This window comes from Takifugu flavidus, chromosome 3, assembly GCF_003711565.1.
Source record: "Takifugu flavidus isolate HTHZ2018 chromosome 3, ASM371156v2, whole genome shotgun sequence".
NCBI lineage: Eukaryota > Metazoa > Chordata > Actinopteri > Tetraodontiformes > Tetraodontidae > Takifugu > Takifugu flavidus.
The window spans coordinates 19104217-19130632 of record NC_079522.1 but is presented as its reverse complement, the minus strand read 5'-3'; the positions used below and the strand labels follow the sequence as shown (position 1 = coordinate 19130632).

Below are 26416 nucleotides of genomic sequence, written 5' to 3'. Positions count from 1 at the left end.
TGGTTTTAGAGTACAGTCCACACTGGTCCACGGCTTAGAGAAGGAGAGAGGCTGCATTTATAAATGAGGTACTACACATCCAAATGGCCTTACTTACCTTTTAAAAAAAAAAAAAAAAAAAAACAACCCTCATTCCTACTTTCTCTCCCCCGCTCTCTGTTTTCATTTTAACTTTTATCCATGATTTAACTTTTATCCTAACCCAATTTTAGCCCTAGTCCTAACCTAACCTTAATCTAACCCTCTCTACCTGGGATCTCCTTGGATGGCTTCGCTCCAGGGGGCACTGGTAGGATGAAGCTGAGGCCTAGCACCATCCTACCTGGAGGAGCTAGTGACACCTTACCAGCCCAATAGACCGCTCCGCTCTCAGAATGCTGCTCGACTTGCGGTCCTCAGAGTCTCTAGAGGTAGAATGGGGGCGAGCATTTAGCTACCAGGGCCCCCTGCTGTGGAACCAGCTCCCTGTCCAGGTACGGGAGGCTGACTCCATCTCTACTTTCAAGATTAGGCTTAAAACCTACCTCTTTGAAAAAGCTTATTATCACCAATTCTGTAGTTGCACTTACTATCATAGACAAATTAGGTTAACATCTTAGTTAAGCTGCTATAGGCCTCCAGAAACCCAACCCAACCCAAGTCCTCTCCTCTAGCCAGCCCTACATGAGCCTGGTCCGTTTTTCTTTTCTACTGTTGCTTGTTTGGGGTTAGGCCCTGGGATTGTGTAAAGCGCCTAGAAACAATTTTGATTGTAACAGACGCTATATAAATAAAAATTGATTAGCATAATGCCAACATAACATTGCCATCCCATTAACCTGCTAACCAGTTAGCACGGCTTGCGTTCTTCAGTTGGCACACTAAGCGCAGTTCCAAAAATCCACCATAGGCGAGTTATCAATTTTTTAAAAAGCAAGCAATACTTACAGGCATGTTTTTTTAGGGATCCAACAGAACAAAGGTGAACGATGAAGAGAAAACACAGCTTGCCACAGATCTTTCTTCGCGCTTTTCTTCCTTTGCTACAGGAAAACTACGGTAAGTCTACTTGGCCAAAAGAGCGGTGCCATCAACCTACTGGAACTCTTAAAGGAGCGGCACTACGGAGTAACAAAACTATGAGAAACCAAACGAAATCGAATGAGGGTCTCAAATACACTCTTGGGCAGGCCTATTCAATTTATTTGGACTTGGGGCCGCTTCAGGGATCTGAGGCAAATTAAAGGGCCAGAGAATATGAGACTACGACTAATAACGTTAGTCCAGGCTGAACGTAAATTAGACACCATAAGAATCAGTCTCGCTCAGCCATATCACAGATACGATGAACAGCAAAATGAAGCGTTTGGACTCGCTCAGCTTAGTATTTAGTGACAGATTAATAAGATCACTGAAGACAAATTTTGGGAGTAACACTAATATTAGTGGAACACTAATATTCCATCTGTCTGTCCCCAACTGAATTAACTCCCCACCTCCTCAGATTATTTGTTACAGAATAAGCAGATAAGGTAGCATTTCCTTGTTCATATCTGCTACTTGCAATTTAGAATTTGTCAAGCTATGCTACGATAAACTACAGTTTAATAGACTGCTGTTCTCCAAAAAAAGAGCAGCATTTGTGGCTCATAAATCTCACAGACAGTACAGAAACTGCTATGTTCTTTAAACATTTTTATTACCGTGAATTTTTCCAATCATATCTTCCATTTGACAATGCCCAAAGCAGGATTCGAACTCTCCCTCTGGGGTCTTCAGGAGGTTTCGATCTGATTTGCTGGGTCTGTGACAGCGATTCTCGACTGGTCCGCACCGGCCCGGGTTCGATTCCCGGCCAGTGCACATTGCTTTGAACTTGATTTTATTTATGGGAGTTGAATCTTGATTTTTTTTTTTTTTTTTAAAAGACGTTTCACCTCTCATCCAAGAGCCATTATAGGTAGATTTGATGATATGACGCTCATAGGCTATATACCCTTTTTGTGGGGAATGGATTGGAGGCTGCTCCAACATTGACATTTGTACAGTCACAAAGCTAAATCTACAAACGCCACCATAAGTGTTTGATCAAAAAGGTTTGAGTATATTATCTTCAAAAGGCTATTTTGTTACACCTGCTCTTGCTTTCGGCCATACCACCCTGAGAACGCCTGATCTCAGAAGCTAAGCAGGGTCGGGCCTGGTTAGTACTTGGATGGGAGACCGCCTGGGAATACCAGGTGCTGTAAGCTTTTTGCACTCCTCCACTCGGCCAGCAGAGGCCGCTGGTACGACCTATCCAGCCAGATATTGACTTATAACTTCTAACATTGAGATTTAATGTTGCACTACTGTACATAGTTTGGGATTTAATGTTTCACTATTGTACATGCCTGTTAATTGGTTCTTACTCTTTTGGCATTGTCTTTCAGCATGCATAGCATGTTGTTCATAGCGGTTTAGGGGACAGGTTCCGAAATCAACTGTCTCTACCCATGATTTTATCTCTGGTTTCGATCCCTCATGTATAGCTTGCTTTAACTGCTGTTGGTGGGGACCTTCTGGTTCTTCCGCATACGGAATTCCACTATTTTTTCGGAACACATCTTTCATTCTCATACTATAGTCTTCAAAACTTTCGTCAGTCTTTTGTCTCGTGGCTGTAATGGCGCTGTAGTCAGCTCGTCTGGTAAAAGTAGTTCGCATGCGCTCGTACAGTCTGTCAAGTCTGTCATTTAGTTCTTGGCTGCCAGGCTGCCATGGTTGTTGAGTGGCTGGATCCACTGGGACCCAATCTCCTCTTTTTCTTGATTTTGTTTTTCTCTTCTATATTTTGACTCCGTGAGCCAGAGATGACATTGTGTCAATCCCACATTTACCTTTGGATGTTTCTTTCCATATTCTATTAAATCTTTTAATTTTGTAATATTGCCTGGCCTGTCTAAGTTACCATCCCAATCAAACTTAGTCATCCACGGCTGAACATATGAGCATGAACCTGGATATTTGTCTTCCATGTGTTTACATGATGCTGGGATTTCAAATTCAGCACCTTTTGTGGAATGTTGGTTGCCCATGTTTGCACTTTATCAGTTTTTATGTATTTGGGTGGAGATTTCTGATCTCCCAACTGAACAACCCTCAATCCCTACTGAATATCTAGTTCAGTCCCTCTGCCGTGGCCTTATAGTCAATCGTTCTCAATCAGGAGAGTATACACCAAGCTTCTACCTCCGAGGAGGCGGGTGTATCTTGCCTCTGCTTCTCTCCAGGCAGGTAATACAGCAGTATTTTCCGTGTAGCGCTTTTCGTGTCTTATACTCACTCCGTTGCATCTATGGTTTCTCTCAGTTGTTTTGGTGCCTCCTTCCCGTTACTGGAGATTGGCGTCCTGGGAGGGATGAAGACCGGCCTTCCGTCAACTCGTGATGAAAGGTCTTTCACTTCGGACGTCTTTTGACTTCGGCGTTCGGTCGTCCCACAGCGCTCCTCTCCAGGTCTTGGGATCCAGCTCGAAGGACCAAATTTTGTGAGGGTGAAGTTTTGATCACCCGTGCTGTTCGTTCACTAGACTCAGATCAACCACGCAAACAGGAGTTCCTTGCAAGGGAGAGCTGAGCAGCAGTTCAAGCTTCCTCTATCAACTGTTTGTCTGCTGCTCGCTCACCTCTTTTATTGGGGCAAACAGAATGGGTGTCTAAACAGGATCTCAACTCGTTGTCTTCTGACATCTTAACCAACAGGATACATCTGGGTGCTGGGCTTGGTTGTAAGCATCTTCAGCACTTTTACAGAACACTCTCATGTTCTTTTCCTGTCAACATTCCTCAAACACTCAAAATCTACATACAATAGCATTTAAAGAAAATACTAATAACAATAATTCTTCTCACAATGCCCGGACGCAGGGGGAACACAGCATCAGTACATGGAAAAGGCAAGCGCAATGCTTTGGGCAACGGTGAAGTGCAACTCAGACTGATCCAACTGTATCCTAAAGGGCTCATTTCATGATGTCTAGAAGGAGCTGTGTCCCATTCTTTCCTCTATATTGAAGAGAGGATTATTTTGTTATCTTTTATCTGATTACATCTTATGCTCCCATCATGACATCACTCTTGAATACCCATGTTTTATGTTTCCTGATCATGTGACTGACTTTTCAGGTTCTTAAGGGACTACAATCACCATCTGTGTGGAACTACAGCAGCACTTTTCATTAAAAAGATGTTCCATAAAACCACTGGTATTATTGATAAGTTACCTCTGGTGCCAGGTAGTGAGGAGTTCCACAGAAGGTTTTCATGGTAGCGCCGTCTGTGATCCCCTCCTTACTTATGTCATCAGCTGGCATTCTGGAGGCCCCCAAAAAATAACAAGCGGTTTAAGATGGTTGCAGCGCTTACACACCACTGACTGATCGATTTGTCACTTGAGGGACGGTCCTGCGACAGAAGTTGTTGAGCAGTGGTAAGCTGTGATCACACACTTCAGGTTTCTCTTTGTAACCAATAAAGGACCCATCGCTCTTTAAGATGAAGTAACGAGGACGCCAGGTTTTAATGTATTCGCCTGCAGAAGCAGCAACAACAGCGTTTTTAAAATGGTGACACATTTTGCAAAAGGCAATGGCAACATATTCATTTTCTGACCCCAGCTCCTGAATAGTTGTCTCAACTGCACAGCTTTACATCACAGCATTGCTACAAACAAAGCTTTTTCTCCGAGCATGATGTATAACGAGTTCTTTAAGCACCGAGTGTAAAGCTAATGTTGGCTCGGCCGGCTCCGGGGATGCTGCCCTATAGCTGCAGCTCCTTGGGAGAGTCCTCACGATGCCTTCAACGCCCTGTCTCATCCTATTTATAATCATTGCCCTTCAATAATTGACAAACATCTTTTAGGGAAGCTTTGTGATTTGTCCTCCATCAGTGGAAAGAAGCATCGGTGTGGTTCTGTCTAACATCTTCTACTACTTTAATTACCATTTGATATTTCTGATGCAGCATTAAATCTGACATGTTATAAATTCACTTGAATGGATAAAAGCCCCAGAACGGCGGCCTCACCTCTTGAAAAGCCATCCTTCTCTCACAACACTGACTGACCACACACACACACACACAACACACAACACACACACACACACACAACAACACACACACACACACAACACACACACAACACACACACACACACACACACACACACACACACCAACACACACACCACACACACACACCACACACACACACACACACACACACAACACACACACACACACACACACAACACACACACACACACACAACACACACACCACACACACACACACACACACACACCACACACACACACCACAACACACACACACACAACACACACAACACACACACACACACACACACACACACACACACACACACACACACACACACCACACACACACACACACACACACACCACACACACACACACACACCACACACACACACCACACACACACACACCACAACACACACACACACACAAAATCTGGAATTAATAACTAGGACACGTCAATTGACAGTGACGACAAATTTTGGAAATTGCCAATGTGCAGAACTTTTGATTAAACAGGTGTCTGCTTACCTTTTATTTGGGATCCCTTTGTCATCAGTTGTCCTCTGAAGTGACCGTTGTTGAATTCTTTGCCTCAGATGACTTCTGTCTTCATCACGTCAGGGTCACCAAATTGTTGGATCTCAGTACCTCTCGTGTGTCACTGCCAATCCGCGTGTTCACTGAATGAAGACAAGAAAAATACCAAATTCAAAATGTATTTAGCAAATAGAACCAAGATACAAATATTACAGAGCTCCGGGCCAGTTCATAACCCTACAATAAGAGTCCATTGCCAGGGCATGAAGTCTGACCACCTAACTATTCCTTGACCCAATCTTTTATAGAAACACTTATGTAAATTATTGATGCTAATTCAGTCCAATCCAGTCCTTCTTGGATGACCACAATCATTTGTGGATCTTTAAGTTTAGTAAACTGCGCTGCATAGCTTAGTGTGCCTTGTGAATCTGATTTACAGAATCCACCAGTACGCTCCACATGCATGGTTACATGCAAGTCAGCTTGATTGTGGAGCTGGGCTTCAGGCTGTAAGTATGACAGCTTTACCATATACAATGTTGTAAATGACCTAAATATAGTTTGTCTGGTTTTTATATTTTAGTGTGGCGGGGCCCAGAATATCTCCTTTCTAAGTCGACAACGCCACCCCAGGAATTCCACCTGGAGAATCATCAAGGGCGCACAAGTGTTTTCTAATGAGGATAAGAGACTGGTCCAATGTGCAAAATTAATACCTTTATTTTCAGATATCCGCTAACAATTGCTAAAATACTCACACCCATCGCGCAGATATTAAATTCATATTCAAGATTTATCAATCATCTTTAACACCTGCACCCCACAGGGTAGGATCGGCACCACTTAGAAAACGTACACAATAATAGAACCCAAATAAACATACAAAAATAACCCACAGCACACAAATAACGCAATTAACCAAACATGCAAAAATAACCCACACGAGCAAAAAGCACACTTAGTCAAACCCAAATAGACATGCAAAATAACCCCCGCAACAAAACATTAAACCAAAATAAAGGCACTCCTAGTCCTCCTAAAGGCGCAGTTCACTCGCACTTTAGCTTGGACCCCACACGATGATACCTCGCAAAGGTAGACAGGAGTGACAGTCGGGAGCATACGCGATAAACGCGATGCGGAGGGCAAAACAGCAGCGGGAGGAAAGCGCACTAGAGCCGGCACCTGTAGCAATTTCTGTTAAGAGAGAAAGCAGTTTTAGGTTGCTGACAAGTTCCCATATGATGAGGCTAAAAGCAGCCGCTACGTACCGTCAGGTAAGGGAAAGAAATCTCTAAAATGGAGACGCACACCGAGCCACCACAGCGTCCCCGCTAGCAGGGCCGAACAGCCGACGAACCAAAGACACCCACGGCTCCCCAGCTCTGATGACAGCAGACCCAGGTGCGCATGGGATAGCACAGCCCGACCGCACAGCAATCAAATGAGGAGGACCGAGTAAACTGTGGCGTGGCACCCAAAAGCTCGACAACAAGAGCAGCCAGTGCAGCACAGTCTCCTTTTAAAGGGGAACGCTACAGCTGCAACTGCCCGAACAATTAAGGTGATCGGCAGCGCATGAACTCCATGTAGAGGTAAGATCGGGCCTAAAAAACCCAGCCCGACCCGACCCAGTCCCGCGGGTATTAAAGCCCGACCCGGCCCGAGCCCGATCAATTAACTTGATTTGCTGGCCTGAGCCCGAAATTTTATATTTTATTTGTGAGGATTCAGGAGGAGGAATTGTAGATCGCGAGGAAGGGCATCTGGGGTAAAGCCTCCAGGGCGTAGCAGGTTCACTATAGTCTTCGTTACTAAAGGCGGAAACAAACAGACTTGAAAAATCCTCCGCTGGAGACTGCGCGCACGGATGAATCCATTCATACATGTTTCTGGACCAGCTGCTGTTTGAGAAGTCAGACCCGCTGAGGTAGGTGGTCCAGAGCGGTCACCTCGGTGTAAAGTGCGTGTTATTCCTGTGAAATAAGGGAAATAAATAAACCCTCAGATGGATGGAAAATTAAAAAGAGGGCGGGACCGCGGCATTCACGTGCGCACGGCATGGTCTGGCTCTGTTTAGTAGTTAAATAGCAATTAGCATACAGCGCCTTCTCTGTTTTATCCAAATTATTTATTTATAATAAGTATTCCTTAGTTTAGTATCCACACATCGTTTTAGTGTATATTTTTATAAACAAATATTTATTTAAAAAAAAGTCAGCGAGAGAGAAGCCCGGCCCGACCCGAACGTAATGATTGACATTTTACGCATTTTAAGCCCGAGCCCGACCCGAATTTCGGGTTGGGTCGGGCTCGGACTCGGTCTTAAGCTCTTACCTCTAACTCCATGCTGCCACATTAGGAAAATGAAATGTCTTTTTACGTAAAACAAGTGTCTTTTAAAACAGTGTCAATTTTCCTTAAAAATTCAATATCATTAAGGCAAGAAAACCTTTGTGACGGCTGTAATGCCGCTTTAGATCTCTTGGTAAATGGTGAAATCACGACAAGTTCAGGCCGTTGGTTAGTGTCAACCTTCCACACAGGTTGGTCAAACCTCACCAACGTGTAACTGACCTGTATTTTTCACCCACATACTGTCAGGAACAGACAGGATTCACCGGAGAGCCGGCATGATGGAATAGTCGGAACCAGGCAGGCAGGCAGGAAACCGCTGGAAAGTCATCAGAACCACAAACGACGATCTGGCAAGGAGGCAGCGGAACTCCGGGAACTAAGAAGGGGGCTCGTTATGGTCCTGATTCGTCACAGGTGGCGAACTTGGAATCACGGGCGGGATTGGCCGCAGCTGTGACAGCTGAAGGGAAAAGCTCTTCATTAAATATCCAACATTAAAGCAAAATACTTGTTTAAACATCTTGTTTTGACACGTTCATTCACAGGCTGCGTCACCAAAGCTAACCGGTGAATTTTATCTACGTCACATCAACATCGTTACTTTTAACGACCGACGTAGCTGTCATTTTAATAATTTATTGAGTTAGCACAGTGCGCTAACAGTAAGCTTCCGCCGGAAACTCCCTCGGGTGGGCGGGGCATCACGTTCGCAGGTGCTTTATAAGCGATTCGGGACGCGCGAAGTGAGACGTGACGAAAAGATGCTGCACGAGAAGCAGGAGGAAACGAGCCAGCGCAAGCAGCTGAGCAGACTGCCCGTGAACCGGAGCAGACTGCCCGTGAACCGGCGCAGACTGCCCCTGCGGAACACCCGGATCGGGGACCTGACCAGTGGTGGGTTCCTCACGTTCCTCAGTATTCTCTCCTCTGACTACACTCGTCCTTGTTTCCGCAGAGGAGGAACTTTTGCCCAGGAGTAGTGCGTCCATCGCCCCGAAGGTCGGTCCGGTCTGGAGCCTGAGCGCCCCCTTATGGTGGCTTGTGTAACAGTTTGTGTTTGTGCAGAAAGAGTCCGTGGTGGTGCCGCCGTCCCTCCTGCCCAGGCGTAATGCGTCCATCGCCCCGAAGGTCGGTCCGGTCTGGCGCCTGAGCGTTATGGCGGCGTTTGTGTAATGGTTTGTGTTTGTGCAGAACAAGTCCGTGGTGGTGCCGCCGTCCCTCCGGGGGGGTCCTAGTAACAGAGGTGACGCCCAGGCTTCCACATCCTCGTCCTCCACCCTCCCCCTGAGGTCGTCTGCCAAGACCTCCAAGGTGACCTCGGCTATTTTAGGGGTTTCTGGGGTGAACTGTGTAAAATGGTTTTGTTTAACCTGAGCAGGCAGGAAGAGCAGCTAAAACCCTGGCCACAACTAGCAGCACTGGAAACCTCAGGTGAGGCGGTGGCCATCTTTGATCGCCATCTTTGATCTGAAAATGCTGACGTGAATCTGCTACTCATGCAGAAGTTTGTCGGCCACAGCCAGGAGGAGTCGGAGCAGCGAGCCCAAGACTAGGGCGCATGCCAAACTCAGGTGTGGTTTCTGGTGCCGGGGTCGCGTCGTCCTGGGCGCCTCTGATTGGTTGATCTCGTTCCAGGTCTGTGGCCTCTGCTGGTGATCTGCACTGCACCGTGGCGGCCTCGGCTGCTCTCATTACCATCACCACGGCGCAGGGACAGGTACTGCCGCCGCTGTCGTTAACCTTCCTTTGAGTCCCAGGTGGTTTGGATGATCATTACAGGGACTGCATATCCCACAATGCACTGCCCCCTCTGCCCACTGCAGTGGGTTCTTAGTTTGCTTTTGTTTGGATGTTTCGGGTGCCGATCCGGTTAGAAATGATCGATATTTGCACAAGATTTAAAGAGCTAATGTTAGCATGCTAATCACTGTCCCAATGCCGAGCCACTGGTCCCCTTCATGGATGCTAATGTGTTAGCTTTGGGGAAAATGTGTGATATTTGCAGTGTGTCTTGGCTCCGCCGGGTGGCGCTAAAGCCACCTTTCAGAGCAGCTGTCAACTAAAGGGTCCGTCTTCTTCAGACAGTCACGTTTTCAGAGGAGACCAAGGGTGAGGTCAACCTGGACCTGCTGGACGACGTCGCCTGGCATCAGCTCCAAAAGCTAGAGGTAAGCATCTTGACATTGATGCTACGTTGAAGCTAAAGTGACAGACGTGCGTGAACGTTGCTCCTCAGAGTCTGCTGAAGGATTTGCTGAGGCGCCGCTGCCAGCGATGAAGACTCGCCCTAACCCTCAAGTGACTGTTCCATTTAACAATAAAGCTAATAAATTAAAGAACTCGTTTTCCTGGAATGATTTATTTTCTGACACGTGAAGATGAGGGCAGGAACCATGTGGCCGGATCAGGCTTCCTGAGGAGGCTCCGCCTTCTCACACACCTCTGCAGGGGGCGGGTCCACAGGCCGGTCCTGGGGGCTCACAGCTGGGGTCTCCACGGCCACCATGTGGGGATTTAATTATGCACGTGTGTGTGTGTGGTCAGACAGCTGTCTGCATGGCAGGAAGCCTTTCCACCGAAGCAGCAGCGCTATTCAAAGTGTCAGGTTCTGTACCACATGTTTCTATTGCTAAACCGCTTAAGAAAAGATGGCAAGACTTGGGATGTGACGTAAAACACTGGAGCAGCCTGCCCTATAGGCCTAAGGGTGAGGTTGATTTTAATGATCAGTTCCAGGTGTGGCGTATTCCCCTTAAAACATGGTTGCTGACACATCCAGCAACGCACCTCACAGACCAGAGTTCATGAGAAGAAAACATCTTCCTCACGCAGGAGGAAGAGGAGAAGCTGAAAAACCTTCCCCCCTGAATTATGATCGGAAGGACCTGCGGAGGTAGGTCTTATAAAAGGAGCAGAACCTGTAAAAATCCCTAAATCAGATTATAAACCATTTCAGAGGCAATATCCCCTTAAGACTGACGCACAGGAGGGTATTGTTCCGATATTTAACTCACTGCTTAAAGCAGGGGTCATCAGAGTGTCCTGAGTCTCCTGTAAATACACCCCTATTTCCAGTAAGGAAGTCACCACCATCTACCGGCTGGCGGATGGTGCAATACCTGCAAGCTGTAAACGCTGCAGTGGTCCCTAGGTCTCCCTTAGTCGCAGATCCATACACTCTGCTGAATGACTTAAACCCTGAACATCAGTGGTACACGGTGATAGATGTATCCAATGCATTTTTCTCTGTACCATTACATCCAGACAGCCAGTTTTGGTTTGCATTTACGTTTCAAGGACGAAGGTACACCTGGACAAGGTTACCTCAGGGCTACTGTGAGAGTCCCACAATCTTCTCTCAGGTAATGATGTCATCATTAGCTAAGTTTAAACCTCCGTGTGGAAGTCAAATCCTCGTCTACGTGGATGACATCCTCATGGCGTCAAAAACAAAGGGAGATTGTTGGTCAGACACGCTAGCATTGCTACACTGGCTAGCCTCACAAGGCCATAAATTAAGCAAAAGCAAACTGCAACTGGTGAAGCAGGAAGTGGTTTATCTGGGCCATGTTCTGACACAATGGAAGAGCTATTCTTGAGTCGAGGAAAACAGCAGTACTTGATGCTCCGAAACCAAAAACAGAGAAGCAGATGTCATTCTTAGGACTAGTGAATTATTGCAGATCATGGATCTTAGATTATGCGAAAATAACTGCCCCTTTACAAGCATTGATGTATGATAATCCCTTAGCAATGACTGTGTTAACATGGACCCCTGAAGCTGAAGAAGCATTTATGTACATGAAACAGGCCCTTGTAGGTGCTGGAGTGTTAAAGCTGCCAGACTATCAGAAGCCTTTTGAGCAGGTTGTTGACTGCAAGGGTGATTTTATGACTTCAGTTTTGTTGCAGAAGCACGGAGACAAGAGGCAGCCAGTAGCCTACTACAAGCTAGATCCCGTAGCTTGTGCACTCCCACCATGCGTTAAAGCGGTGGTGGCAGCATCTGAGGCAGTGAAAGCCTCCGCAGGAATGGTGCTATATCATGAGCTAACTTTGCTAGTTCCACATGCAGTGTCAATACTGCTGCTACAAAGTAAGATAGCGTTCCTGTCGCCCGCACGTCATCTATCCTGCATGGCAGTGTTGCTGTCTCAGCCGAATCTGACGATTCGATGCTGCACGACCCTAAACCCAGCAACGCTGCTACCCACCGCAGAAGAGGGACACCAGCACAACTGCCTGGATGAGGTCTCCATTACGGTCCTGCCGCGACCAGATCTTAGTGATGTCGCGTTGACTACAGGACAGACACTCTTTGTGGATGGATCATCGAGAAAGGATGACTGTGGACGCACTAGAACTGCCTATGCAGTAGTTACGGCAACTGAGGTGGTGGAGGCGAAATCACTTCACTTCCTCCTCTATTCTGCTCAAGCTGCAGAACTCGTCGCACTCACACGTGCTTGTGAATTAAGCAAAGGACAAGATGTTACCATCCACACAGATAGTCAATATGCATTTTCCACGCTGTTTGTGTTTGCTCAACAATGGAATTTGAGAGGGATGAAAACGTCGACCGGCAAACCGGTCATGCATGCAGACCTGCTAAGAAAGTTATTAGCTGCAGTACAGCAGCCACGTAAAATAGCTGTATGTAAATGCACTGCACATACTAACAACACAGATGCAGTCTCACAAGGCAATGCCTTTGCTGACAAAGCCGCAAAGGCTGCAGCAAATAATACACTTCTTGATAATGATGAGGAAGAATCATTTAGCCTAGAACCTGCAGATAACGATATTCTAAAAGAAATGCAACAAAGTGCTCCAGAAAAGGAAAAGGCCGTGGAAGAAGCGAGGAGCCAAACTGGATGATAAAGGACTATTAACCATAGGAAACAAACCAATCCTTCCCCGGAATATGCATAAATGGGCAGCATTAGTGAGCCATGGGCCATGCCATATCTCAACAGGAGGGATGGTACAGATGGTTAATGAACATTATTATACTATAGGATTTCATACATACTCAAATTTTTGTTCACAATGTGCTATTTGTGTAAAACACAGCCCACAGGGAGCCCTTAAGGCCCCTGCAGGCACTACACCATTGCCAAATCATCCATTTCAGTTTTTCTAGATTTTATTCAGCTAACACCATGTGAAGGTCAACAATATTGTCTAGTAGTGTTAGATGGATTTACTAGGTGGGTAGAAATTTTCCCCACGGCAAAAGCAGATGCACTAACAGTGGCTAAAGTCTTATGTAGAGAGATCATTCCCAGGTTTGGCATCCCAAAGGTCATCTGGAGCGACAATGGAAGCCATTTTGTAAATGAGATAGTGAAAACTGTAGGAGTAACTTTGGACACTGATTTGAAGAATCACTGTGCATGCCACCCTCAGAGTGCAGGGTTGGTTGAAAGAGTCAACGGTACTATTAAGAACAGACTAAAGAAATGTATGGACGAGACAGGAAAGAACTGGATGTTTTGTCTCGACCTGGTGAAATTATGGATGCACATAACACCGCACAAGAAAACAGGCATCACACCTTGTGAAGCATTATACGGGCGGCCTTATTGCCTACCATACTTTGCAACAACAAATGAGCTAGAACATGTTGAGGAAACAATAGCAGATTATCTGAAAAAAGTGTTACTCTACCGATATGTGAATGCTGTAAATGTTCTGCCTAGTCCTGGGTCTTCCACAGATTCCACCCCCCAGGAACCCATTCAACCGGGCGACTACGTGTGGGTGAAGAAGTTTGTGCGAAAGAGGTGGAACACGCCTAGATGGGAAGGTCCTTATCAAGTACAGCTGACCACAAAGACTGCAGTTCGAGTGGACGGGAAATTGTTGTGGATACACCTTTCCCATTGTAGGAAACAGAAAATTCGTCCAGGTGAAGGCGAGGGAGCAGTGGCGGACTCTCCGTAAACGGCTGACGGCCTGTATAGGTCCAGCAACGGCTGAACCCCGTCGGAACCTGTGAAGAAGAGTTAAAAAGGAAATGAAGTTGTTCTTCCTGATTGTGGTGAGTGCTGTGACGGCGGGACTCGTGAGTTTTGGCCTTTGGAACTTCCGACAGGAGGGAGGTAATCAGGGACAGAATGATGCTCTGAGACAGGATGAGAGCTACGCGCGCGCTAAACGCACCGTGGTTAGCCACTTAGAACATCCGTGGTTAGAACAAAATCCAGAGTCGTCACACACTTACAGTTTGAATACATGGTGGCGCTATGCTAATTTCACAGCTCGGACACGGAATCATTCTCGTTATGTTTGTTCTATGCTACCAGTTTCTGTGCATACACCGCGAGTAACTGCTGAACCAATGACAGGGAGTGTAGGACAGTGCTTTGTCCATATAGGGCTAAGCCGTAACATGAACTTCGCAATCAAGTTGTTGGATGGAACGTGGTTCACTCGCAGCAATTGCACCCAAGAGCCACTACGGACAATGGCAGGGAAGGCCAATAGATTCAGATTCCCTGTGCTAGGTGCGATAAATCCCACATACTGTTATGCACGGAGTGGTGGTAGAGATTTGGGGTCATTACACAAGGATGTCTGTAAAGTTGTTTATACGGCATGCACACTGGAAATCAGTCGTGATGTGAAGTTTAACACTTCAACTAATCGGTATTATCGGAAAACGTGTCTACAGCAAAATAAAAGTTCCGAACAGTGTGAACAGGAGTGTATTAATGACCCCCGGCACCTCTGTGGTTACTTTACCTTAGATGAATCAACACAGATGTGTCCAGAAGGTTATAACTGTACATGCAACTATCCCACTTTCACGCCAGAAGATAAAGGTACGCAATTAGTGGATAAGGGATGGTGGTTATGTGGACACAATGCGTATGCACACCTACCAGAAAACTGGTCAGGAGTGTGTGTTCCAGTACATCTCAAGGATCACACAGTCATAATTTATGCTGCTAATGCTAGATCTGCACCACAGTTGCGTTCCAGGAGAGATTTGAGTGATTACGAGTTCAAACCACACGACTCTGTGTGGGGCACAGATGTACCAAAAGAGTTTAAACACGGGACAGATGGAGAAAAGGTCTCTATTAGCCTTTTTCCGTGGGTAGGAGTGGCAAAGAACATATTGAGACTGGAAACGGTTGATTATAGGCTGAAAGTGTTTACTAATTTGACAAAAGTTGCTCTCACAGGAGTCAAGGAAGAAATGACAGCGCTAAGACTGATGACCATGCAGAATAGGATGGCCTTAGATCTGATAACGGCCCCCCAGGGAGGAGTTTGTGCAATGGTAGGAGATTACTGTTGTACGTTCATCCCAGAGAATGATGCGGATGGTCACCTGATAGATAGCGCATTGAGAAATTTAACTAAGCTACAGAGAGCTATGATTAACGATGGTAGTCCCCCATCAGATTGGCTTACAAAAATGCTGTCGGGGTGGAGGGAACTACTGTTCAAGATAGGAATGATGATAGGGATAGTACTGCTAGTATTAGCCATACTAGCTTGTTGTGTAGTACCTCTTGTCCGGGGTTGCATTGGCTGGCTCGTGGGATCAGTTGTTACTAGTACTTTGCTGCAGGTGGAAGAACGATCTCTACTGAACGACGATGAAGAGGAATCGGAAGAAGAATGGATCAATGTAATACAAGATGTAAAAGAAATGTTCAAGATGTCTTAAGCTGTACACATGTTGAATTCTGAGTGTAAGAAATGTGTTTCTAGGAAAATGAAGTAATGCATTGAAATTTCATGAAAATGTAAAGATGTAATACTGATGATGAAAATCTAGACACATTTAACGATAAACAGGAGGGAAATGTGAGAAGAATTGTTATTGTTGTTATTAGTATTATCTTTAAATGCTATTGTATGTAGATTTTGAGTGTTTGAGGAATGTTGATAAGAAAAGAAGAACATGAGTGTTTCGTAAAGGTGCTGAAGTTGCTGACAACCAAGCTCAGCATCCAGATGTATCCTGTTGGTCAAGATTAGAGAAGTTTGTAAAGATGTCAGAAGACAATGAGTTACGAGATCCTGTATAGATGTGTATTGTCACAAGTCCTTTTCGTAGTTTACACACAAGGTTTAACGTAGTTATGTTTAGAGCACACAGATCTCTATTGTCTTGCTGTGATTAGCGCTTGTGGTAATGCTGTATTTTGTAATTCAGGCAACGATGAATGAACAGTTTTACAAGAATTTGCTGTGTAATTTTGTAGTGTACAATAAATTTTAAACGCATTTAGCCAAGGTATCATTTGTCTTTTTACCACCGTCACATTGCAAAATGTCCTTCATGTAAAGATGATTGCAGTAGCTCACTTGAACTGTTAGGCCCGTGTATCAATGCTGGATGAGATTTAGGTCTTAAGACCTAACAAGATGACCTTGGGTGACAAGTGATTTTAAAAAGTAATTTTTTAACATCCGTTTTCCCATTTAGCAATGGGCAACATTTGCCCATTCCTGGTTTCTGATTGATGCAAGGATGCAGCCCCCTGGGAAGATTGCAGCCATGACTTCTGTTAGGTTACAGGGAAAACCTATTTATCATGCTCTGAGTGAGTTTGATCTGTTACACAACATACCTCATGTTGTGAATGATATCTATATCATTATGCTGAGAATAAAGCTAGCTCTCAATAAATGGATGATTTTATAGTGGGTTCCTGTCTGTTAATCTGGAAGAGAAGCTCTTCTATCTATCTATCTATCTATCTATCTATCTATCTATCTATCTATCTATCTATCTATCTATCTATCTATCTATCTATCTATATAGATATATATCTATATAGATATTATATCTATATAGATATATATCTATATATATCAAGTGTTAGATCCATTATATCAAAGTTATCTCTTATTTGCTTTTGCCTTGTTATATTCCTTATTCTTGCCATAGTGTCTCTCATTACTTAATGCTTCTTATTATTTGCTAATGCTTAAGGTTCGTGATGCTTGGTATGTCACCTCAAATTTCTCTGGTCAAGGGTGACAGAAATGCGGCGGCGGCTGTTGGAGAAGTGGCATTGACTGGAGACAGAGCTGCAGGCCGAACCCAGGAGATGTTCTCTTAATCTGTCTCATATAGAAGAATGTGCTGTTTGCGAGATAAGCTAATCAAATCAGTGAAGGACTTCTGTAACTAGGGACCTCCTCATTTCAATAAAAGAACGATGGCGGTAGGTGTGCGGCAGAACGTGTTGGAGATCTGTAACTGAGCACATCTCTCCGTTCTCCTTGCAAGTAAATTTCAAACTGTTGTCTTTGCCTCATTTGTTTTTCTCGTGTTTCAGGTTGTTTGAACCTAACATCTAGATATATATAGATATATATATAGATATATCTATATATCTATATAGATATATAGATATAGATATATATATATATTAAAAAAGACTCAATGTTCAAATGCCTTTGCGGGTGACCATGTGGTATGTTTTTATTGATTTGTGGCTTTGCCCTGTTTGCTGAACAGTCTAATGAATGGCTGTTTATCCCATTTCTGTGTTTCTTTCCCCCCTTTAGTTACTCAGGTAGTTTCAAAGAAGTCACCGCTGCACCACAAAGACCCAACTGCTGTAAGAACCCTTGACTGCGAATTTGTTTTTCCACACTGTTCTTGGCGATTAATGCTAACAATGCTAATTAAATTCCGAATTTGTAGTCACCTACATTCTGCCCTGATGGGTGTGGAGCCAGACATTTGACTTTAAGAAAAGGTTAAAATAAAATTGGGAAGTTGTAAAACTACCCACTTGGGCTTCTTTCACAGCCTCCTGATCCATAAGTATACTGACAACTTTATTATCATTTATGCTGACGGTATGTACTATTGTTATCGACAGTGGTGGCTGATATACCATATTTTGTAAAAGAGCTCCTGTCACACACGCCAAACATGATGCATACTCAGATGTTTAGAGGCCCAGTTGAGTTGTGACCGCTGTCTCTATCTCTCTGGTGCAGAGGGAGAAAACCATCCAAAGAGACAGGCTCAGATGAACTGCCTGGCTTCTGCTATTTGAAAAGTTGCTGTATCTGCCAAACAAAACCCGAGTATCACCACATTTCCTTTCACCAGATTGTGAAGCTGGCAGTGTACGGTATGATGCCCAGGAATCTGCACCGGCGCACCATGATGCAGCGGCTACACATCTTTGCTGAGGATGTAAGTCAAGAACCTTCTTATCTCTCCCAGCCGGTGATATTGTTAGTAATTTTCATTACCACACAGGCAGGAATGAAAGAGTGCAGATCTTAAAAGGTTTTTGTTCATGTCTGTATATAGATTCGATGACATTGTGGATCAGCTCGGGTCTGCTGAACACATTAAAGACATGTCATGATCATCACAAAGGCCTGAAAACAAAGTATAACTAGAAATGATGTGTCAGAAAGAAACAATTGCTGCCTCAGACACAAGAGAACTCCATCAGACTACATCAAAATTAACAATTCAATGGGTTTCTTTGAAGTAGTTTGAACAGTGAATATATCTTGGCTGTCAAAGCTCTTTATTTCATTGGACCTTTTTCAGGAGTTGAGAAAGAATACCAGGAGCAGAAAGAGAGTAGATAATTGGAGTCTGGTTGAAATCGGCTAAAGCCCACACACTATATTTAATGAAAATCCATATGAGATCTATATTAGATTTTTAAGGCGCATAAAGGTTTGAAAATTGGCCTGACTTTAGATCTATCCATGCACTTGTTGAAATGCAGGATTCTGGAGAAAGATACAAAAATGTTCTGTAGTTTTGGCAAAGGAGTGCGGCTTTGACGGCATCGCCTAAATATTAGGTGACTAAAATAATTTCACTTAACTTGGAGCCATAGTCTTTAAATTGGGGGAGCAAACCTGAGTCATGTCAGCGTTGCAGCTGATTTTGTCAGTGCAGTTCAAAGACGTGGCCCCTGGCACGCTGCAGCATTACAATGTCACGGGTTCCCGAAATAATGCGAAACCTTGCGACGAGAAGCAGTTTCGTCACACCTCGCGGCTTGTAAAGGGACTAAAATGAAATATCTGTCCTCAGCAGCCTGCTCACAGATTAGCTAGAAGTAATGCTTATCAAATCTATCGCGCTTTCACAGCCGGCAATGAAACAAAATTGGACATTTGGCATAATTGAATGTATGCATAGAGTCAAGGAAGAAAAATCTGATAGTTTTTCAGGATTATAGTGTTTAACATTCGCCTGCTTCAGTTCAGTGGCGTTTTCAATTATGAAATAAATCTGTATGACTGTATAATGACTGGAAAGTGAAATCAGCTCTTATTTCTTATTTTCTCCATCCACTCCCCCCTTCCACACACCGACCGCTTCCCAGGAGCTGCCAGACGACATCCGTGCAAACCTAACGGAAGAGCTGCCTCAGCCCTGAGAAATCCCCAGAAAACTCAGCGAGTACACTCAGGAGGGGATGAATGTCTTCCCCAGGCTGTGGATGCTGTATGTAGAGCACACACAAATACAGGCAGAGTCCATAAACACAGGGAGCATGCTGGCGTGACTGTCTATGAAATACACATGTACAGGCGGATGAGAACGCACTATTCGTCATCAAGTGACTTCCACATGCTTCAGCAGGGTGACACTGAAATAAGCCCTAATGTTCCTCCTGACTGTGAAGAGGTCAACACACCCACTGAGGTGGACATTCTCAGGCTCCGAATGAAATCTCTCTCTCTCTCTCTCTCATGTGCACACATGTGTTGATTTTGGATGTTCCTCAGTAATCATTCCCATAATCCTGCTGAACTTCATTCACAAACATGTAGAGACCATGTTAGAACATATCAGGAGGAAACCCTTCCCCATCAAACACCACTGACTTCACTGCTGTGAGTGTGAGTGTCCCAGGAGCGCCAGAGGATGAGAACATGCAGGACCACACAGCAAACGCTCATGTGAAGGACAGTTGAGATCCAACACAGTATAAATGTCAGAGCAATTGAAGACCAGATGTAGTGTGAAAGGACAAATCCATTTTTACTCATGACTGACTCATGTGTTTAATTTTTATTAGCTCTGAATCTATCGAATTTCCACTACGTAAGTAGTAAGTCCTCGATCTGGACTGCGCGGTCAAGATCACTGAGGACAGAAATCTCACCATCCCACCCGACCAACGACCCTGCTAACGACTCTCAGGTGACCACCCAGATCATTAGCATGCAAATGGTCCACAGGGGCTATATATTTTCAAGCTCTCTCCCCAGCGATTTCAGAACTGAAGAAGCCTTCTGGATAGAAGGCGAAACGTCTTCAAGAGAAGAAACCCAGTCCAGTTGACAGAGAAAACTACCTTGGAAACATTGGGTGTGTAAAGTCTGAGACTCCCATTATTTGACTGCAGGGCACTTAGGAAAATATTTCCCTCTGGATGTTATTTTTCTAAAGGGATCACATAACTCCTGTAATGGCGTCGCTTCATTGGCTTTTTAGAACCCTACTTTTGACCTACAAGAGCCATTTAGATCATTTAGTTCTAACCGTGCGAAGTGTGTCAGACACGGTCAACTTCTACACCATGACCAGTAGGTCATATCAACACGTGTCAGGCTGAAGAAGATGCGAGTAGAAGGCAGTCTATGGGTGTTTCATTTGTGTCCTGCGGCGGCGCCGAAACACATGTCTTGTATTTTAAGGGAAACCGTAAAGCTCTGGGGTTTGGCCAGCAGAAGTTCAACCTTCACCAGCTGGGGCAGGAGTTTGAGCCCAAAGCAAAGCATCCAACTTCAGGCTCCACTGACCATCCATAACCAGAAGCCCTCTGGCCCAAGTAGCTGCACATCTGAAGGTATTTGACCCACTGCTGCCACCACATTTCCTGCGTGATACTTTGAGATAAAGTCCACTCGGTTCATTCACGGTGTTCTTTTAGGCCTGTGGCGTTGAGATCGGGGACGGTCCAGTGGAAAGGACTGGAGCTGTGGACACCATCACCACCCTGTACTTCAGGGATCCAGACCACAATCTCATCGAGGTGTCCAACTATATGGAGCCATCAGAGGGCTCCTAATGAGACTTTGGCTTTTACACAGAAATGTCTCCAACCACCAGACTGTTTCTTTCTTTTATTTCTCAGAAACAGACAATTACTAAATAGAAATTCCAATACAATTCACTGTTTCAGGATCAGTTTTGATCTGAACAGTGTAGCTTAACGAATGGACAATTTCCAGAGATGATGTTAAATTACCATGTTTGACCAATGAGTACTTTGCTAAGTTAAAAAAAATGTACAATTCTCTGTGTCAAGTGCCAATTATCAGAAGTGTAGATAAAAATTGAGTTAACTGTTGGAATTTTTTAATGAATCTGAATTTTTTTTTATACGCATCCATCTGTTCAGATCTTTTGTGGTGGTTGTTGTTGTTTTTTAGCTTTTACAATAGGGATAATGAAAAATAATTTCTCATACTTTAACCTTTTAGCCATCAAAATGTTTGGTGTTTAATTCAACTGTGTTAAACTTAACAGTATAGTGTGACATTGTGAACAAAAACAAACATCAGTTTGTCTTGCAATGGAATGAAATTCAATTAAATTGAATCTTCTATCTATTTATTCGTTTATGTTTTCCCTTTAATTATTGAATGTTTATTACATTTCAAATGATTTATCTCTATTCTTTAGTTGGTTATTTCCATGTTATTGTCACGTTTCTCCTTCTTATATAGATCATGAAAAATACACGCGCAAGCGCGCAAGTTTGCGCATTCGTAGATGTAATATGGTGCAGATCAGGCACAGGGAAATTGTAGCTTATCTGCCCTCTCGTAGCCGCAGACTGACGGTAACACATTTTTTTAATGAAAAACATGCCCCCCTGACTTGTGAAGGGGGTGAAATTACCTAGTTAATATGTTACTTAACAATATGTCCAATTTACTCAACTTGATCTAATGTTAAATGGTATCTATTGTAACCGTATCTTGCAGTGTTGCAAAAAAAAAAAACAACCCTAAAACGCAGATGACGTTTTTACTCCAAATGGGCGTGGTGTTGAATGCAGTTTCTTTCTTCTGTGTCCTAGGAAACCCTGTGTTTACAGCGACGTCCATTGAAACAAATGCTACAGCATATAGTTCCAATCGTCCCCTCGAGGTAATTTTTCAAATTTGTGTTATTTTTACAGCTTGACAGACAGTACTATTTCCCACTTGAAGCTAAATAATGATAAAGATGAACTTTGAAGGATTAATAAATTCAATCCTAAAGTTAAAACTCTGAGTTACGGCTCTCATATATTCATCCAACTAGTCAACTTTAACCATCACTGCTATGATCCATGTAAGCATGTACTGGTGTGTTTCTGTTGTAGACGATCATCTCAGTGCTGACAGTTCATGCTGAGTTTTGAACGACATACATGCATTTTGCAATAAGTCGTCTGCTAGGCCTCCGGTGCCTCGTGTCCTTGGAAGATGCTGGAACAGGCAGAGATTGTTCTGAAAACACAAGACATGTTGAGGATTAAGATTAAGATGTACTTTATTCATCCCTGTGGGGAAATTGAATTGTAGTAGCAACCTATACAAAGTATAGAATGAAGAGAATTGTCTTTATTTTATTAGCATGTGTTGTACCATATGTTTCTGTTTTCTGTTATAAGCACTTTAGAAGTTAGGAATGGTAGAATGTTTAGTAAGTGGAATAAAGATAAGCAGTCAGTTGACCCTTCTTTGACATGAATACTGCTTAGACAGTTGGAGCCAGGCAGACAGGAAATGGTAGACCCCCATCGTAAAACGTGACAGCAGAGTTTACTGGTGATTGATAAGTTCCTCAGCAGGAATTAACTCTGACCTGGCCATCTGGGAAGAGAATGGAGAAGAAGGACCGTACCAACACCAAAGGAGGCTGGAAGAAGAAGATGAGGTCACCCAAGAAGAAGGACTGGATTGGACTGAATTAGCATCAATAATTTACATATGTCTTTCTATAAAAGACTGGGTCAAGGGATAGTTAGGTGGTCAGACTTCATGCCCTGACAATTGACTCTGTTGTTTGTAGGGTTATGAACTGGCCCAGGGTTCTGTAATATTTGTATCTTGAATTCATTCTATTGTAAATACATTTTGAAATTGGCATTTGTTTACTTGAAGTCTTCATTTAAAGAACACGCGGATTGGCAGTGACACACGAGAGGTATTGCAATCGAACAAGAAACAGAATAAATAAATACAGATAAGATTAGAACGTTATAAGCATATATACAGCATATATTATAAGCATATATATATATATATTATATATATATATATATTATATATATATATATATATATATATATATATATATATATATAATATATAATATATACATATAAGCATTATAAGCATATATACATAAATATAGAATAAAATAGAAATAAAATTACAACATAAACATTACACAGTTATTGTTATTGGCTGGGTTAGGATGAGTTATACAGTCTGATGGCGGACGACAGGAATGACTTCCTGTAGCGTTCCTTAGAGCAGCGAGGCTGCAGGAGTCTGCTGCTGAGCTGCTTCTCAGTTTGTCCACTGTGTTATGGAGGGGGTGGGAGGGACTGTCCATGATTGTCCGCAGTCCGCAATATTCTTTCTTTCTTTCTTGCTTGCTTGCTTTCTTTCTTGCTTTCTTTCGCGAGCAGGAGAGAGAACGAATGAGAAATTGTGCAAAAACGCATTTCATATTTCCGTCTTTTTCTGTGTGAGTGTGAATGTTAGTGAATATAGTTTTATTTTCTGTGTGTTTTGTATTCATTTATTAGTTTAGCGAGTGTGTGTGTGTGAGTTTGTGGGGCGGCCGACGCCAACTTGAACGGGTTGAGCAGGAGACACGGAGTGAAGGTGGGAGCGGGCTCCGTGTTCAGTGTGGAGGAGGTGGCTCTGGCTGTGGGCCAGGAAATCGGTCACAGCGCCGTGAAGTCCGCCGCCCGCATGAACAGGGGGGTGGTGCTGTTCGTAGAGCAGGTGGAACAGGCGAACAGGTTAGTGGAGACGGGGATCACCGTGGGGGGGCAGTTCGTCCAGGTGACTCCGCTGACGCAGCCGGCGCCACGGATTACCTTGTCCAACGTGCCGCCGTTCGTCAGCGATGAGTTCCTGGAGGGAGAACTGTCCCGACATGGGAAACTGGTGTCTCCTATTAGGAAGTTGATGTCGGGGTGTCGGTCGCCATTGTTGAGACACGTAGTGTCTCATCGCAGGCAGGTCCACATGATTTTAAACAACAGGGCGGAAGAGTTTAATTATCGTTTTGTCGTCCGTGTGGACGACTTCGATTACGTTTTATTCGCTACCTCCTCTGCCCTTAAATGTTTTAACTGTGGCGAGGAGGGACATCTGGCCAGGGCTTGTCCGAGCCGCGCCGTTCCGGCGGCGAGGCGTCTGCGGTGCGGAGGGGGACCTCGCTGCTCCGGACGGCGCGGAGATGGAGCCGAAGGCGGAGAGAAAACGGAGTGAATGTGTGCGTGTGACTGAGGTGAGTGGAGCGAGGGAGAATGTGGAGATGGTGGTGGAGGTGACTGGTGAGAGTGGTGAGGCGGGGAAGGAAATGGGTCCAACTGGGGTGGCTTTTGAAGTGTTGGGCGGGCTGGGTGAGACGGGATGGAATGAGTGAAATAACATGGGTGAAACCGGTGAGCAGGGTGTAGCTTGTTGAGAATTGTCTTTATCTTGTTATGTGTTTCACCATATGTTTCTGTCTTCTCTTAGAAGTTAGGCAAGGTAGACTCATTGGTAAATGTAATAAAAACAGAGACATTCCATTTGCAGGATTGTTGTTTGTTCTATTGTTATCTCAGGAGCCAGTCAGGCAGGGGGTGTCAAACACTCATTGTAAATGCGACATCAGGGGGGTTGATGATCACATTTGCATGAAGAATGAGATCTGGCTACCTGGGAAAACAATGGAAAAGAAGAACCCTACCAACACCGCAGGGGACTGGAGGAAGAGGACGAGGACATCTCAGCGGGGGATCTGGATTGGATTGCATGGACATTGTGAATTTGCATGTGTGTGACTATAAAGGACTGGGCCAAGGGATAGTTAGGTGGTCAGACTTCGTGCCCTGACAATTAACTCTGTTGTTGCTAGGGTTATGAACTGGCCCGGAGCTCTGTAATATTTGTATCTGGAATTGGTTCTATTGTCAAATACATTTTGAAATTGGTACTTTTCTTCTCGAAGTCTTCATTCAACGAACACGCGGATTGGCAGCTACATACGGGAGGTATTGCGATCCAACAAGCTGTAGGTGACGTGGGGCAGGAGACAGGTGAGCGCGGGGCGCCAGGGAAAATGGCTGGCGAGCTTGGTGTGGGAGGAATGAGCACAGGTGAGCAGGGTGAGGTTAGCGTTAGCACAGGTGAGCTGGGTGAGGGAGGTGCAGGTACAAGTGAGGGCAGCGCCCCCCCTGGCCGCCATTCAGACACCCCCCCCCCCCCCCCCCCCCCCGGTGTCTGAATGGCGGCCAGCTCCCACAAAGCGGCGCAGAAAGCAGAAAAATGTAATGAACGATGGTGGTGACAGAAAAGCTGGACGGCTGGAGGATGCAGCCGCTGCCGCAGATACCGGCGACCAAGAGTACATGTCCGATGCCAGTGAGCTGTCGAACACAGTGGTGGACAGCGAGAGGGATGACTTGTACCCCCCCGAGCATGAAACGTCACTTTGAGCATGGATGCACCTTTTTATTTTTTTTAAAGTGAATGCAACATGATAATATGAAAACTAGTATTTCAAAAAAATTGACTTTATTGATATTTCACAGTCGAGGAAATATCCGTCAGGGAACAGATGCGCTTTTTTTATTCTTTCAAAAACAGAAGTGATCGCATCAGGATCATATGACAACTAATGTTGCACTCACATTTTGACTTTATTGGTGTTTGCAGGTCTGGGAAACGTCAGTTTGGAATGGATTCACTTTTCTTCCAAAACACAAGTGATCGCACCAGGATGATCTGAAAACTAATGTTGCACTCATATTCTGCCTTTATTGGCGTTTTCAGGCATCATTTGTGGTTTCCCGCAGTGTGTCAGGCCGTGGGCCTCTTCCAAAACGGCATCTAACAGACCGGGCGGGAGAACAGGTCTTCCGTCTGGGCCCCGCCAAATTCCTTCAACTTTCACAGCCCCCCTTTCCTTCCAAACTGTTTTCATGTGGAGAAGCTTCTTCTTGATCACAACCAAGTCTTTCCTTGTCGTATCTTGGAAGAATTTCATGAACTGTTTTCTCTGCCAACAACAAATTAACTTGGTTTATAACCTGCTGCCTGATCTGCAGCCTCATTACCTCTTCCCTCCAGAGAGTTCTCTTTACTATGACCTTTGCATTTTACGACTGCGACCTCCGCTGGTTCCATGAGTGCCTGTCAGTTGCCTCATTTCAGGAGAGCCTGATGCTATGTTAAAACCTGC

The 26416-nt window shown here is 44.5% G+C and overlaps 2 protein-coding genes and 2 pseudogenes across 3 annotated transcripts; all 4 read left to right on the top strand.

Annotated features, from left to right (window-relative positions):
• The first annotated feature begins 2122 nt into the window (after positions 1–2122).
• On the top strand, positions 2123–2231 carry LOC130523483 (5S ribosomal RNA; annotated as a pseudogene).
• Positions 2232–8234: 6003 nt separating this feature from the next.
• On the top strand, positions 8235–10317 carry LOC130522774 (uncharacterized). The gene is made up of 9 exons (XM_057027487.1): positions 8235–8874; positions 8936–8979; positions 9046–9108; positions 9172–9291; positions 9359–9411; positions 9483–9551; positions 9616–9697; positions 10062–10148; positions 10217–10317. The coding sequence occupies exons 1-9, from the start codon at positions 8742–8744 to the stop codon at positions 10256–10258; spliced, it is 693 nt and encodes a 230-aa protein (XP_056883467.1). The 5' UTR covers positions 8235–8741; the 3' UTR covers positions 10259–10317.
• Positions 10318–11548: 1231 nt separating this feature from the next.
• On the top strand, positions 11549–16294 carry LOC130522773 (uncharacterized). 2 transcript variants are annotated; one of them, XM_057027485.1, is made up of 2 exons: positions 11549–14004; positions 15543–16294. In XM_057027485.1, the coding sequence occupies exon 1, from the start codon at positions 11632–11634 to the stop codon at positions 12856–12858; it is 1227 nt and encodes a 408-aa protein (XP_056883465.1). In that variant the 5' UTR covers positions 11549–11631; the 3' UTR covers positions 12859–14004; positions 15543–16294. The 2 variants fall into 2 exon arrangements, with proteins under 2 accessions (XP_056883465.1, XP_056883466.1); XM_057027486.1 differs by having other exon boundaries at positions 11549–14023; positions 15566–16294.
• Positions 16295–20536: 4242 nt separating this feature from the next.
• Positions 20537–21370, top strand: LOC130522776 (glyoxalase domain-containing protein 5-like; annotated as a pseudogene).
• The last annotated feature ends 5046 nt before the right edge of the window (positions 21371–26416 follow it).

What these genes read in the sequence shown, in the direction of transcription:
- LOC130522774 (XM_057027487.1), top strand. Translation starts at nt 8,742, where the DNA reads ATGCTGCACGAGAAGCAGGAGGAAACGAGCCAGCGCAAGCAGCTGAGC. An exon ending in GTGCGTCCATCGCCCCGAAG is followed by an intron (nt 8,980 to 9,045) that starts GTCGGTCCGGTC and finishes GTGTTTGTGCAG; the next exon opens with AAAGAGTCCGTGGTGGTGCC. An exon ending in CGTCTGCCAAGACCTCCAAG is followed by an intron (nt 9,292 to 9,358) that starts GTGACCTCGGCT and finishes TAACCTGAGCAG; the next exon opens with GCAGGAAGAGCAGCTAAAAC.
- LOC130522773 (XM_057027485.1), top strand. Translation starts at nt 11,632, where the DNA reads ATGTCATTCTTAGGACTAGTGAATTATTGCAGATCATGGATCTTAGAT.